The sequence below is a fragment of the Bactrocera oleae genome, chromosome 6 (assembly GCF_042242935.1).
Source record: "Bactrocera oleae isolate idBacOlea1 chromosome 6, idBacOlea1, whole genome shotgun sequence".
NCBI classification, from domain to species: Eukaryota; Metazoa; Arthropoda; class Insecta; order Diptera; family Tephritidae; genus Bactrocera; species Bactrocera oleae.
The window spans coordinates 57,176,839-57,191,600 of NC_091540.1; the positions used below are offsets into that span (position 1 = coordinate 57,176,839).

Sequence of the window (14,762 nt, forward strand, 5' to 3'; positions counted from 1 at the left end):
TATACGAGTATATATATAAATATTAACTATATACATATACACGCCACTTTCACGATGACAATAACACTAAAAAGTGTCATTAGCTGTCAAACTTTGGCACTCGTAAAACCGTCAAACAAGCCAAACGAACAGGAGTGCAGAAAATTCAGTAAAAGTATTTGGAAAAACGCTTTCATTGTGGCAGAGGATGCGAAAACAAACAAACCTCAAATAGACATCATTGTAAGCTTTTACATCTCCATACATATATATTTGTATATGTAAATATTTATTTATATACCATATACCCTTTTTATACACCCACATACACGAGGTATTCATATCAAATGGAAGTAGCAGTGCGATGGCATATAAATGGTGAACAGGACACCGATGTGTGGGTGTATGTATGCATGTGTGTAATATACAGAATCTTTCATCTTTGAGTGTGTGTATCACAATACAAATTTAAGGAGCACACCTTGTGTGAGATGCTACTTTTGGTTTGTGTCAATTCCTTTAAATTATTAAGGGTATATATATAATATAGGTATACATTTTTTAAGAATATATAGAAAATTTTTTGCAGAAAAAACTAAACTTTTTGAAGAAAAAAAAACAATACGCGATCTCTGACGACGGTAAAAAAGCTGCTCTACTGCTACAGTGATTCCGGCCTTCTTCATGGATGAAACTTTAAAAAAATAACTTCTCTACTAGAAGATATTGTCCGTATGGCGGCGTTTTGAAAAAGGTTGAATTTTGCCAAAATTTTTTTCGTTTTTAGCCTGCTTTAATTCCATTTTTGATCAGATCAAAATACTGTTTGGTCATTGTATGAAAAACTACAGTTTGGTTGAAAACTTTCTGCGCTCGAAATGCAAAAATATTGTTTTTGGTACGAAATATATTTTTTTATGCAATATAATATCCTGCAATAATTTTATGCCATCCCTATGACTCCGGAAGCTCTGCAAAATACCCGTCTACGGCTGTAATATTTTCTCCTTCGACGAAAAACGCTTTACACGAAGGAATTATTTCAGGTTTCTGAAGAGATAGTAGTCGCTGGGAGCCAAATCTAGTGAATACGGTGGATGTTCAAGCGATTCGTACTTTAATTCGTTGAATTTAGTCATAGTTAAAACACCTTTGTGAGCTGGTGCATTGTCTTGTTGAAAAGTGATTTTTTTTGTGCTGAAAACCAGGTCTTTTCTCATGAAGCTTTTCATCCAGCTGATCCAAAAGGCTGCAATAATATTCGGAGTTGATTGTTTTACCTTTCTGCAGATAATCAATCAACAAAACTGCTTTTGCATCCCAAAAACCTGATGCCATAACCTTCTTTGCTGATTGTTGTGACTTCACCAGTTTTGGAGCTGAACAACCAGCTTTAGTCCACTGTAAACGTTCTTGTTTCAATAAGTCTCATCCATAGTTATAAAACGATGCAAGAAATCGGTTTTATTCTGCTTAAAACACGCCAAATTATGCTGAGAAATTTGTTTTCGATCCAGTTCTTGTTAAATTGTCAACGTGTATGGCACTAACTTTCCAAACAGCTCTTTTATATGTAATTCTCCATGTAAAATATGAACCACTCGTTCGTTTGAGATGCATATGGCATTACTTGGCAAACTTGGATCTTCACTAACAATATTATGAACTTGCTCAATGATTTCTGGGTTGGTTGCGGTTTTTGGTCGTCCTTCGCGTGGATCGCAGAAACTTTTCAACAAACCTGTATATACTGAATATGCAGAAAATGTGATACTATTTTATAGTGATCGGAACATTTGTTTTCGAACAATCACTCCAGTTAGCTTGAAAAATATAGTTTTGAGAAAAAGATAAACTCAGATTGAACTGAGCGGCTAAACTTTAGAAGGCTGTAACTCAAAAACTATCTGAGATTTATTTTAGTAAGCTATTTGTAAGGTAATAACACCTCGAAATTTATTTATATTACTATAAATTTCACACTGTGTGTGCTCCTTCAACAACTTAAGTACTGTTAAGGTTTGTCATTATCTGCCAAGGGCCTGCTGTAATTTCGTCGAATTGTACGATTTCACCTAACGAATTATGCTTGCGCGATTCACTATAGGACTTGTTTTCTTCCGTAATAAATACTAGGACGTGAAGAACAATTAATTGTTTTGGAAAGGGAAACTTGAATAGGGTGATTGGAAGTGCACTAAAATCACCTAACTGACAAGCCATTTTAAGTCTCTTATGTATTATATTTTGTAGACTTAGTCTATTATATAATATAATACTATATATCAGGTATAGATTAGATGGACTTAGTAATCTGAATCTCGCGTTGTACCATTTGATCATACGATCAAATATGACCCAGACTGACAAAAAAAAACTACATTTTCAAGTTTTTTAATACACGTCTATATTATTGCCTTCAAAATATGCTTCTGATACACTTGTTATAAGCCTCTGCTGGAATGGCCTGCCCTTCAAAGTTTTCAGCGAATTTTGGATTTTTTCGGTTTCGGCACATTTAGTGAATGGCGCCACTAGATTGTTGGACAGTTTTGACGTCATATTTATAAAGCTTTCTCGTCAGCAGTAGTAATGCGTTTGTTGCATGTAGCATCCTCAGCAGCGTTGTCAGGCATCTCTTTTGCGATTTCTGCTCATTGTCACTTTTGCAAAAGATTCCGGTTGATGCAATATTCGTATACTTATTTAGCGAAATAAAAAATACTAATATCAGTTCTTCCTCTCACTTTTCATCCAATATTAATTATACATAGTTACTTACCGATGAGAACTATTATGAACTATTTAACCTTGCTTTCCTTTACCACCTAACCCCTTTTTCTTACTTCAAAGATGATAAATTCCACCAACACATATGAAAATATTTCGGTTTCAATTATGTTGTTGTATATTGTATTTTAGTTAGATTTCAATAGCACAAACGAATATACTGAATATCTTTGAACGAATGTGTATACATATATATATAGCCTTGTTCACCTACCTGTGATTTTCATAAATAATTGTTGAAGAACTCAGAACATATAAAAATGAGCCAATGGTTGCCGAGAAATTACAATAAAATCTCTATGTGCGCCATTTTTGGTCATTATGGGATGCCTGTTAGTATATTTGGTTGAGTTAGCTAAGCTGAGGAGATTTTCCTTAATTTTTGAATATGTTTAAGTATGTATATCAGAAATGTTGCCTAACTGCTAGAGCATATTTCCGTTGTTTAAATAGTTGTCTCATACATTCATTTTTCTAAAGTGAAAGCGAAATTAAGAGGCTAGGTCAGTTTAGAATTTTCATAAAATCGATTATTTTATCTTTGGCTAAAAGCACACTTAAGGGTCCTAAAACATTATTCACTTAGTGGAATAGAGAAAAAGAAATGTTTTCCTCTTCAATCTACTGTAGAGTCGAAGCGTAAAAGTTTAATGCGTAAAAATGTAAACGGTTTTTCTTCTCAAAACAGCATCTTTCAAATCGGGAGACGATGGTATTCGAAAAATATCGAACGTATATATTTGAAATTAACTATAGCTTTCTTTCATTTCAAATAACTATAACAAAGCCTGTAAAAAGAAATTCGATACGTGTTTCCTTATTCCCAGTATAAGCTATTCTCGTCGATGGGTCTGGTTTCAGGTCTTTAGCCTGGCCTAACCCCTTCAAAAAATTTATTTTCGCCCCTGGTTTTTGGTCAAATTAGCTCCTTACTTGACAAAGCAACAAAACTAACACTTTTTATATAGTCAAAATTAGTGCATAGCAGAGATTCTGTGGCAGCTCTTCCTAACCAATATAACTTATTCATATTAGGAAGCATACTAGATACAAAAAAAAATCAAATGTTGTGTTTCTTGTTTTTTTTTTAATTTAATTTAATCGCTAAAAATTAAAAACAATCGTAAAATTAAAACGCACTTACATTACTTTGCTTGCATTTAACATTAATTTAAAGTTTTAGCTTAAAGAAGCTAGCGCTCTCCTAAAAATTAATAAGCTTAATTCAAACTTCAGCCAAGCAATTAAACATTTCAATTACAAATCAATTATCTACTTAAAAATAAATCAAAGGAAATATAAAAATAATAATAATAATAATAATAATAACAAAACACAATTAAAGTTGAAAATAACTAAATTTATACTTATAAAATACATACAAATGTTTAATAAATTAAAGCGAAAAAAATACAAAAAACAAATAGCGTGATGTTATTGTAATTTTCGTTAAGCTCAAAACGTAGTTGTAGAAAATGTACATGGTAGATAGAGGAGACAAAGAAGAACAAAGAATTTTGACTTTTAGGTTTATGAGTTCTTTTTATTTGGATTTGTTTTAATGTTTGTAAGCATTTTTAGCATAAATCTTTCATTTGCAAATTAGAAGGTAAATCAAATGCTCAAGCAACAATGCGTGCGCGCAGCTTACACGCTTTTTATTTGTTTTTGTTTTTCTTTTTCCTTTTTCGCTTTCGCTTTTGTTTTTGTTTTTGTTTCAGTTTTTATTTTCACTTTTTAATTTTTGTTTCACTTTTTACTTTTTACGCCTATGTTATCCATTTACAGAGATTTTTTTATGTACTACTTATGTGTATGTATGTATATACTACGGTCACTCTTCACATATCATTTACCTTGCATGCATTTTCATCTGTTTAACAAACTTGAAATGTTCACAAATTCAATGTTTTCATTTTTACTTAAGTAAATATATTATTTATGCGCATGTATGCAGAAATCCGCTGCTTCTCATTGTAATAAACCGATTTGTTGTTGGTATTACCTACATACAAATGATGGTTAACTTTTTTTCAAGTTACCGTTAACGCAACTGTCCACTTTAATGCTACCGTAAAATAATTAATTTTTATTTTGAAAAAAAAAAAAATTATATGCCACACTCGCAAAAATGCATTTCAGTTACTTTCGCCAATGGAATTTAGGCTTTCGGTTCTAGATTTAAAAATTAGCAACTAATTAAAGCTCTATAAATTTGTTTTAATAAGTTTGGAGAATAGAAAGCGAAAAGTTTTCAAAAATTTATACGTCGCTCTAATGGTAATCGCAATATGCATTTTTCGCAGGATTATTTCTATAAAAAAATGTATACCACATGCGAAAATATTATAGCGTATGAACAAGTTTTGCCACATCGACCTCCTTGGAACGCGCACAAAAGTAAATTAGGCTCGGTTTGAACCCAATGTGTCGATATAGCAAGCTAAAAAAAAATAATAAAAAAAAAAAAAAAAAAAATAAAAAAAAGTTTTTTTTTTAATTATTTGAAAAATAAATATTATAAATCAATGAAAATATACAAAATTAAATTAGTATTTTGAATGGCAAATTAATAATAAAAATTAATTTGAAAAAATTTTAAAAATTGCAATTTTAACAATTATTTCTTAAATTATTATTAAAAATCAACTATGACTATTTGACAAATAAATAAAAATAAATTTGACAAATAAATAGTAGCAATTAATAAAAAATATATATAAAAAATTGCAATTTTTATTATAATTTAAAAAAGTTTGACAAAAGATATTAAAAATTATTAAAAAAAATCATATGTGACGAAAAAACTAAACTCTAATATGAGTAATAAAATTGTTCATTGAAAAAAAAATCTATTAAAAATGTGTGTAAATAAATTTTTAAAAGTTTTAAGCTACAGCTTGAGCAGTAAGTTGAACTCGACCATTACCGCCATTAATATTTCATGGATTGCACTCCGCTTTTAAACTTTCAATCACAATGAATTTTGCGATAAGCTTAATTTATAAACCAATGCGAATACCATTAATTTTCTCTTAAAACGTATAAGTTATCCGTCATAATTGCATTTCGCTTTTGTTAAATATAGAATGCATAGCTTTGAAGAAAGATAAACGGACACACCAAAAGCAATTATATATAGTTGATTGATGATAAGTGTATATTTTTATACGAAATGTTGTCGATTTTAACGTTTGTAAGCAAATCTGCGCTCGACACATGCACCTTTATATAAACGCGTGTGGGCGTGTGGGCGTTGAAATTATTATATTTTTTTAAATTTGATTTTATCAATTAAAGAATGCCAGTTGCTTGCTTGCTTGCTTCTATCTACCTTTTTGCTACTTTCTACATGCTACATACTACAGTTTCTTAATTTACTTCGTTTCCACGCATTTACTTTTCAATTTCTACTGTTTTCTCATTTTTTCTCTGATGGTCGCACGTTTGTATATAAGTATGTTGCTAACGGTACGCCATTTTACTTGCTCTATTTTCATTTACCAACTATGCTACTGGTACCACTTCTTACAAGTATTAACGTATGTTTTTTTTTTTTTTGGTTTTTTTTATTATTATTTTGCTCTTGTTCTTCTTCTACGTTAATGCTTATAATCGAGTTTTGACTTATTTGTATACTTAGTGGCTACGTTTCTTTCATTCATTTCTATTTACTACTAATATTTCTTAAACTAAGGATTTTTCATCATTTTTCTGCTGACGCTATTTGTTTTGTTGTTGTTGTTGTTGATTTTTGCATATTTTTGTTTGTTCTGTCTTCTTAATTATACTAAACGTTTTTAGTTTTTCTCGTCGTTTTCAACTTGTGTTTGTCAAAAAATACTTTTGTTTTCATCTGCAATTTATTTTGTAAATTTTTTTCTTTTCCTTTTGTTTTTATTTTTATTTGCGGTTCTCGTTTTCGCACAAATTTTCTTAACAAATATGTGTGTTAGACTGCAGAAACTCTGTTACAAATAAATTAATTTTAATTTTACTTAAATTACTAGCTTTAAACACGTTCATCTTTTTCTACAAGAACAACACTAGTGTTTTAAAATACAATAACAAAAAGTTAAGAAATCGAAGAGTCAAGCACGTTTACATTTCAGAAAGTGTCTTGCAACTTGCCTTATAAGCACTAAAATTACAAAATACAAAACAAAAACAAATGTGTAAAATCAGGTTACAAAAAAAATTGCACATTAATGGAACTGTTTTGAAATTTGCATTTGTATTTGTGATTTGCATTTTATTCGACTTAACGTGTGGGTCAGTCGCAGCAAGCTTTAAGGGATTCAAGGAATTTTTACTCTGTTGCAAAGTGTGCCTTTTTGGGAAATTTTTTATTATTTAATTTTAATTTTGACATAACATTTCACTCACAATGGTTTTCATATTGTAGCTTTCATAGAGCTCATGGTGCTTTAATTCGCAAACTAAACTTTCACGAGATTTCTAATTTGCTAACTTTAATGAAGCAAATCAATCTTGTATGTGTTTTTCACCCAGGCTTGCTTTCATATTGAAGCTTTCATAAAGTGTTTTGATTCGTCAACCAAAATTCTATGTATTTTCGAATTTGCCAGCTTTCATATTGAAACTTTTTTGAAGCTTTCGGTACTTTTATTCGTATTAGGCTGCAACACTATTGCATTCTAATGAGAAAAAATTCCTGTGTGGAATGTTAGCATGAAAGCTTAATGGGTGAGTTGAAAAAGTTTTTAGCTAAGCTAAAATGTTTTTAAAACATTTCACTGTTTGAATATTATATAACCGGAAAAGGGTAACAAAATAATTTTTCCCACTGCGCTTTCTAAGCATAGAAATATATAAAGGTTTTTGGATATTAAAAAATATATATGTATATGTAGGTAAACATATAGTGCTTTTACTGTTTCATTTTGTTTTCATTAAGAACAAATAGGCATTAAAAAACGCTCAGCCCATACATACGACTTTTTGTAGCAAACATATAACGTTTTTTTTTTTTGGCGAAAAGGTTGAGTATTGGGTATTTATGATCCTTAAAGTCTTTATGTATATGTGCCTAAAAATACATAAATTTTTGTACATATGTACGTATGTATATAATTAGATAATATGTATATATATTAAAAATATCATTCTTTATTGTATATGAATTCTTTGCTATAATGGTTATTTTGAATTCAATATATATAAAAGGAAGACATTTGTTGCACCGGTAGTGCAGTTAGAGGATCATAAATTTTGGTTATTGTTTTGTAATCTAAATATAGATTAGAAATATTTCATGCCAAACAAAAGGGTTACAAGTAATGCATTGTGGAATGTAGTGATTTGTTTTATGCACGCTATTTAAAAATTCTATATATTTTCTATAAACTTTTCTTGCCATTTTAAATTATCAGTATGTTAACATAATTTTTAAAATTTCCATACCCTTTTTTATATTTTGGAAGTGCTTTGTTTTGAAAAGTTGTTAAAGGCTCTTTAGAAATTCGGAAAGAAATAAATAGTTTTGTTACAAAATAATTGCGTTCAGTTGGATGAAATCAGTTGGTTATATGTAAGAAGCTTTGCTTTAACATTTTAAACCGGTAATTATGCGTGTTGGTTATTGGAAGTATTTGCCTGCAGCGCTTGGTTTTGCAAAATTAATTTTATTTTAATTTTGTTTGATAATGAAATCACAAATACAAACAATCTCACACAGCAGAATGCACTTTCATATTAAAATTCATTAATTTTTCTGTTTTCTTTAACACAAAGAATTCAAATACAACAAAACACAAAACGTAAAATTAAACACTTTTTAAATTAATTTTTGCTTTCTTTTGCATTTTGTAGGTAACTATTGTTGTTGTAAGCATTTTTTTAAACTTTTTTTTGTTAAATAACTTATTACTTTCAGTTAACGCATTACATTCGCTATAATCACTTAAATAATTAATGTGTGTCGGTTTTGTGTTGTGTTGTTGGTTGATTTTTCAGTTTCCTTCTTATTAATACAAGTCAGTTTTTACTTTTGTTTATTTAGTTTCTTTGTTTCAATTTTCATATAAAACTACTTTCTTCTTGTTTATTTGTTATCATTTATTAATTTACTTAAATTTTATCGCACGCTTATTAGCATTTTTTATTAATAAATTTACTGGTTTACTACTTTTTCAATTTGTTTGGATTTTCATGTTTCTTGTTCAAATACAATATTCTCATTCATTTTAAAATTAATACTAATTTCCCACTGCTTTTTTTCTTTTAAAAAACTACAATTTTTTTTTTAAATACAATTAGCTCTTTTCGAATTACTTTCTGTGTTTGTTTTATATTTAATTGTTTTTTTAGTTTTCTTATTCCAAACTAGTCTTTTGTGTATACTAAACACTATTTCACCCACTCGAAAATAAAATAAAAACACTCTAAGGTGTAATGAAAATAATAAAAAAAAAATTAAATTAAAATAAAAAATAAAATTTTTTTTAAATAAAAATAAAAAGTATATCTTGTTAACACTAGTAACAGCTCAATGCAATTGATATCTTCAGTGGTTTGAATTAAATATTTATTTAAATGTGTAGCGGAGAACTTTTTTCGTCAACTGTTGTTGGTACAGTAAATATTTTTATGATATTGGATAAAATGATGGAAAATAATGATTATTAAAGTTATATTATTTAAACTATATGCCAACGTTTATTTTCTTTTATAAAGCTGCGGCTGGTAGCTTTTCACTCTATTTGTTTGACTATTTGAGAACTTTCAAATTTCGAAGTCAACTTTCAAAAGTTTTACAAGAGCAAAAAACAAAATAAATAGAAATAATAATAATAAGTAAAATACCAATATTTTATACTAAAAAGTGAAAAAGAAAAGAAAACACAAATATTTTTTATTTAAATAAAAATAATGAGATATTTTGCTTTTGTTTTTACTTTCGCATTTTTATTTTTATTATTTACTTTCCATCTATTTTTTTTTTTAATTGAAGTATGTGCTTAAATTATATGTTTTATTATAAAGAATAGAGGTAAACTTTATTATTTTTAGTGAGACCAGCTACAGCTCGTATGCAAAAAATATTAGTTTCTAAAACAATGCTTTAATAAGAATTATTTTAATATTCATATCCCAAATGAGTAGTTCCACATAAATACATATTTGATGTCAATTGCATGAGTGTTTGCCTGTCAAGTGTTTTTTCGCTAATAAAATAGCAACTACCATAAACACAACAAAATATATTTTTCAAAAAAATATTGTTCTAAAAAATATTAAAAAAAAAAAATTATTTTTCAGAAAAGTTATTTTAAAAAAAATATTTTGTATTCAAAAATATTTTTATTAAATAATTACTTTCAAAAAAAAAAATGTAAAAAAAAATTGTTTTCAAAATATTTATTAATTTTAGATTGTTTAAAAAATTGTTTTGAGATTGTTAAAAAAATTTTTTTTCTATAAAAACAAATGCTCGCAAACAAAAGCCAAAACAAAAATTATTTCGGTTTGTTTGTCCCATTTTGTTTCGATTATACAATTTAGTTTTCATGAATTTCAGTAGTTTTCAACTAGAAAAAAACCAAAATGCCATCTAATAGTATTACTAAATTTTTCTAATGGATTTCGGCTTGCTTGAAAAAACATTTGAAATTTAATTTGAAAATGTTCAAAATTTATTATATTTTGTAATTATTATTTCATATATAAAAATTTACAGTTTAATTTCATTAATTATAATTAAAAATGATTTGGTACAATGCTGGATTTTTCAAAAAAGATTATAAAAAAAAAAAACGTAAAAAAACAATTAACTAAAGAAATTCAAAACAATTTTTTTTTTAATAATATTATTTTAAATTTATTATTAAATAATTTAATTTAATTTAATTTTTGCGTTTTTGCTTTTCAAAATCCAATTAGAAAAGTGTAGCTCTACTTTTAGTGCGCAAAATTACTGAAAACTCGTGTTTGCTCGCAAAGCTCGCCTCAAATTACATTTTTAATATTATTGTTGTGTTTATTTTTACTTCTTACACGTAATACGTTTTCTACAACTACTATTTTTTATTATTTATTTATTTTTTTTGTATTAGTTTTTAGTTTTTATTTTGTTTTGAATGCGTCATTAATTCAGTTTAAATTTTTTCAGTTACTCACTAAAAACGGTAAAGTCTTAATAATACTTAAGAATAAAAGGGGAGCGGAGGAAAAAACGCGAATGCTTAACAAAGAGAGTTTGCTTAAAGCTAGAGCAAAGTAACTGAAGAGTGCTAAAAATAGAAACAATTTATTTCTCTCTCATTCTTACATATATGCATGTATATGTAATTTATTACAGACTAATGCTACAGCAATTATCTTACACACATAAATCTAGTCTATGCACTTATTCCCCTTTTTTAACTACTAAAACTACATTTTCAGTTAACACCGCATTTAAGCCATTTTACTTTCATTTATCTGCCATGTTTTAATCCAGCACTAGTTTTCTAATGTGTTACCATGTTATTTCTTTTATTTATTTTTTTATTTAATTTTTTTTCTTTTTTGGCTATGCACTACTTATTTTTGCTTTTCTGCATTGTATGTAAAAAATTCTACAATTTCATTTTTCCACTTTTTTAAACATCTTTATTGTTTTTTGTTTTATGTTTTTTCTTTCTTAGCAAAAACTGCTTTATTCGCTACAAAATTGAGTCCTTAAGCAACACATACATTCAACGCGCATGCGCCACCTGCTGCTTATATGTTGTATGCGCTTTGCTTTTACAACATTTTCAAGGATAGTAAGTCAATACTAACAGTTTATCTTCGTGTTTTTGGACTCTTTCTAAATCGCGCTCGCACTCGCGCTCTCTCTAGCTTTCGCTCTCGCTCACATTTTCTATGCATACCCACTAACTGCGTTTTCATATATAATAAACTCTAATTTTCAAATTAATAAATAAAGTTATTAATTTTTATTTTTAATTTCACATTTTTGTTTTCTTAAATGCAATTTCGCCGTTATTACCCCGCCCTTGACTTGACTTAAATTAATATTAACGTTAGTGTACGCCATTTTTGTTTTGTTTCCCTAAAAAATGAACGCTCAAAACAGCCATGTCGGTATACCTGACCGCACTTGCGCTAACGCGTTCTTTTCATTTGCGTTTTGTATGCATTTACGTAACGTAACGTATCGCCTGCAAATGTTGCAAACAATTGTGTTTGCCAATATTTTTTGTTTGCCTTTGCTTCAACAATTCTTCATTATCAACCGCTGGTCAACTTATTCATTTATATAAAGTTTTTTATGTGTTTTATTTCGGTTTTTGAATTTATGTTTGTTTTTGTTTGCAAAAGAAATCATTTTATACAAATGTATTTAACAAATTTTCATACACATTAAATGTGTGTTTACTTGTGTGTATGTATGTGTATTTATGCAGTTGGAGACGGAACGTACAATGTATTTATGTTTTTTTGTATTAGTATGTATGTTATAGTGTGGCTTGCATTCTTTACGCTTGCTTGTCCGGCAATTTGGTACTTTGTATGTACACCTTGCCACCTATTTATGTAAATACTCGTCGCTTTGCTTCTGCATTTCGCAGTTTCATTACAAACTATTATGTATATATGTATGTGTTTACATTTTCTTCTTCAAAAAGTAACAAATAAAAATATAACGGTTAAATGTCATTTATAAAATGAAAAACTCAAAGAAATTCAACAATCTTGTGTAAAATTTCCAGTAAACTTGCTTTGCTGCTTTTTCAGCTACTTCCTCTTTTACAACAACATCAACGTATGCTTCGCTTTCATTTCAACATCTTCTTTGTTACTTCTTTCAAACGGTCATTCTTGTTTTCTACTTTAAGTATTAAATAAATAAATTGGTTTCACCAATCCCCCACTACACCGTTAGCTTATCAACTTTTTCTGCTTCTACATATGCTTTCTCTACTATGTTACTTATGCGCTCATTACATATCATCGTTTCGTTAGCTCATTCAAAATGTAAATACTTTAATGTACTCTATTACATAAATACATTCAAAATTCCTTGCATGTTTTTAGCGGGTATTCAATTATTTTTTCATATTTCTTTTTTGTTTTCATTTTATGGTTTTTAGTTAATTTCCACCGGCCAGCACATCGTGTTATTTGACTAACGCTTCTTTGTTTATTTAAATATTCAAAAATACAATCATATTGCCTGCTCATAAGATTCTCGTCTCGCCTACTAGCCACTGCTTGGTCGTGTGCCGCCATTTTGTGTATAGTTTGTTACTCTATTAATTATTATTATTATTTACCCGCTTCTTCAAGCCTTTGTTGCTGTTGCTAGTTATACGCTTGTTCATTACAAATGTCGCTTTGCTTTTCACTTACATTTCTTTTAGCGTTTCTTATTACAAATTACAAATGTACATATGTAAGTATATATGTAACGCTTTTAGCAATTGTTTTCCATCGCTTCGGTTCTTGTTTTTTTTTCAGCGTTTTATTTCGCGTTTTTCTTCAATTTCTATAAGTAAGTATGTATGTATGTGTATGTTTAACTTAGTCTTTACATTTCTCTTCATTTTATTTATTCAACTTTTTTTAAAATGTTGCCATACTTGCATTCATTATTCTTGCAAACAAATATAAAAGATTATTTTTATCCTTTGTTTACTTCTGTTACATTTTCAAGTTGTTTTGGTTGCCTTCTCTTACATTTGCTTTGTTGCAGAAAACTGCATTAAATATTTGTAAATCATTTGCTTTCACTATTTTCGTAGTGGCAACCTGTAGTTCATTATTTATTTGTATTTTCATTTTTATTTTATTATTTGGTTTATGTTCTATTTGCTTTTATTGTTGTTGGTTGTCGCCGATTTCCTTGTTGCAGTTACTGTTGTGGTTGTTGTTGTTTAAGTTGTTGCAATATTTGTATTGTTTTGTGTTCTTTCGTTTTGTCCTTCCACTTGTGGCTTCTATTTGTTGTTGTTGTTATTATTATCGTCTATTCTACTGTTGCATATTATTATGTTGTTGTTCGCGTTTATCCGATTCCACTTCCAACTCCCATTAGAGTGTCAATCGCGGCATCATAATATTACATCTGCAAGTGAAAAATTGGCACATTAAACACCGTTAAGTTACTGTTAATTTATTAAATACAAATAAAATATAGTAATAAATCGTTGCGTATTGAAAAAAGCCAAGCGAAAGTCAAAGAGAAAAGTTTGGTCATATATACATATATTAGTGTGTTCGTTATTTCCCAAGATATTTTTCTGCCAAACGTCCTCTGTACCTCAGTTTTTACTTTGGTAACAAGAACCCAACGTAAATGAGCTCTTGAATTTCACTTTAAACCGCGCCTAAAATATATTTCCTTTCCATGTATTTTACATGGCATTTTTTCTATATTTTGCTTTGAGCAAGTAAATCGACAATTTTGGTAAAGTGATATTTTAATACAAAATGTTTCTGTCTACAAGAAAGATTCAGTGATTTTTTATGCAAAATAGTTTCTTTAAAAGTTTTACGCTGTTAAAGTAATGTATTAAATGTGTTGGGGATTCATACAAGAGCCTTATAAACTCTGTGAAAGAATCTGTGTTATTATGCGGTTGAGGACGGAATAAAAAATTCGATTTGTAAAATAGCGGACATCCTAATGTCTATATACTTAAACAATTTTCACAACAACATTAATAGTTCAACATTTTAAACCAAAATGATTAGATTATATATATATTAGTATTTTTAAAATTTTTTTCTTAACTTTGAAATGATTCAATTATTCGAAAACTTTATTTTTACAAAATTTTTAAAAACCACTATTAAGAAACTTATAAAAATTAGAATAGTTTTTTACATATTATTTTTTGAAATATATGACAACCGCGGGGAACTATTGCTTTCGGATTAAAATCGTTGGTCACCATGGCGTATACGTAACATATGTTTGTTACTGGGCGTATAAGTAATACTTGTATTATTACTATTAGGCTTCGGAATACAATTTGTGTAAT

At 28.4% G+C, this 14,762-nt stretch overlaps 1 protein-coding gene across 8 annotated transcripts in view; it reads right to left on the bottom strand.

Moving 5' to 3' along the window:
* Window positions 1-4,284: 4,284 nt before the first annotated feature.
* shep (alan shepard) overlaps window positions 4,285-14,762 on the bottom strand; it is a 509,138-nt gene continuing 498,660 nt past the window's right edge. For all 8 annotated transcript variants that reach the window (XM_014231725.3, XM_036359963.2, XM_036359980.2 and 5 more), the window contains one exon: window positions 4,285-13,843. Coding sequence is in view for 1 of the 8 variants with exons in the window: in XM_036359963.2 (XP_036215856.1) it covers window positions 13,838-13,843 (6 nt within the window). In the remaining 7 variants the exon portion in view is untranslated. The remainder of the gene's footprint in view (window positions 13,844-14,762) is intronic.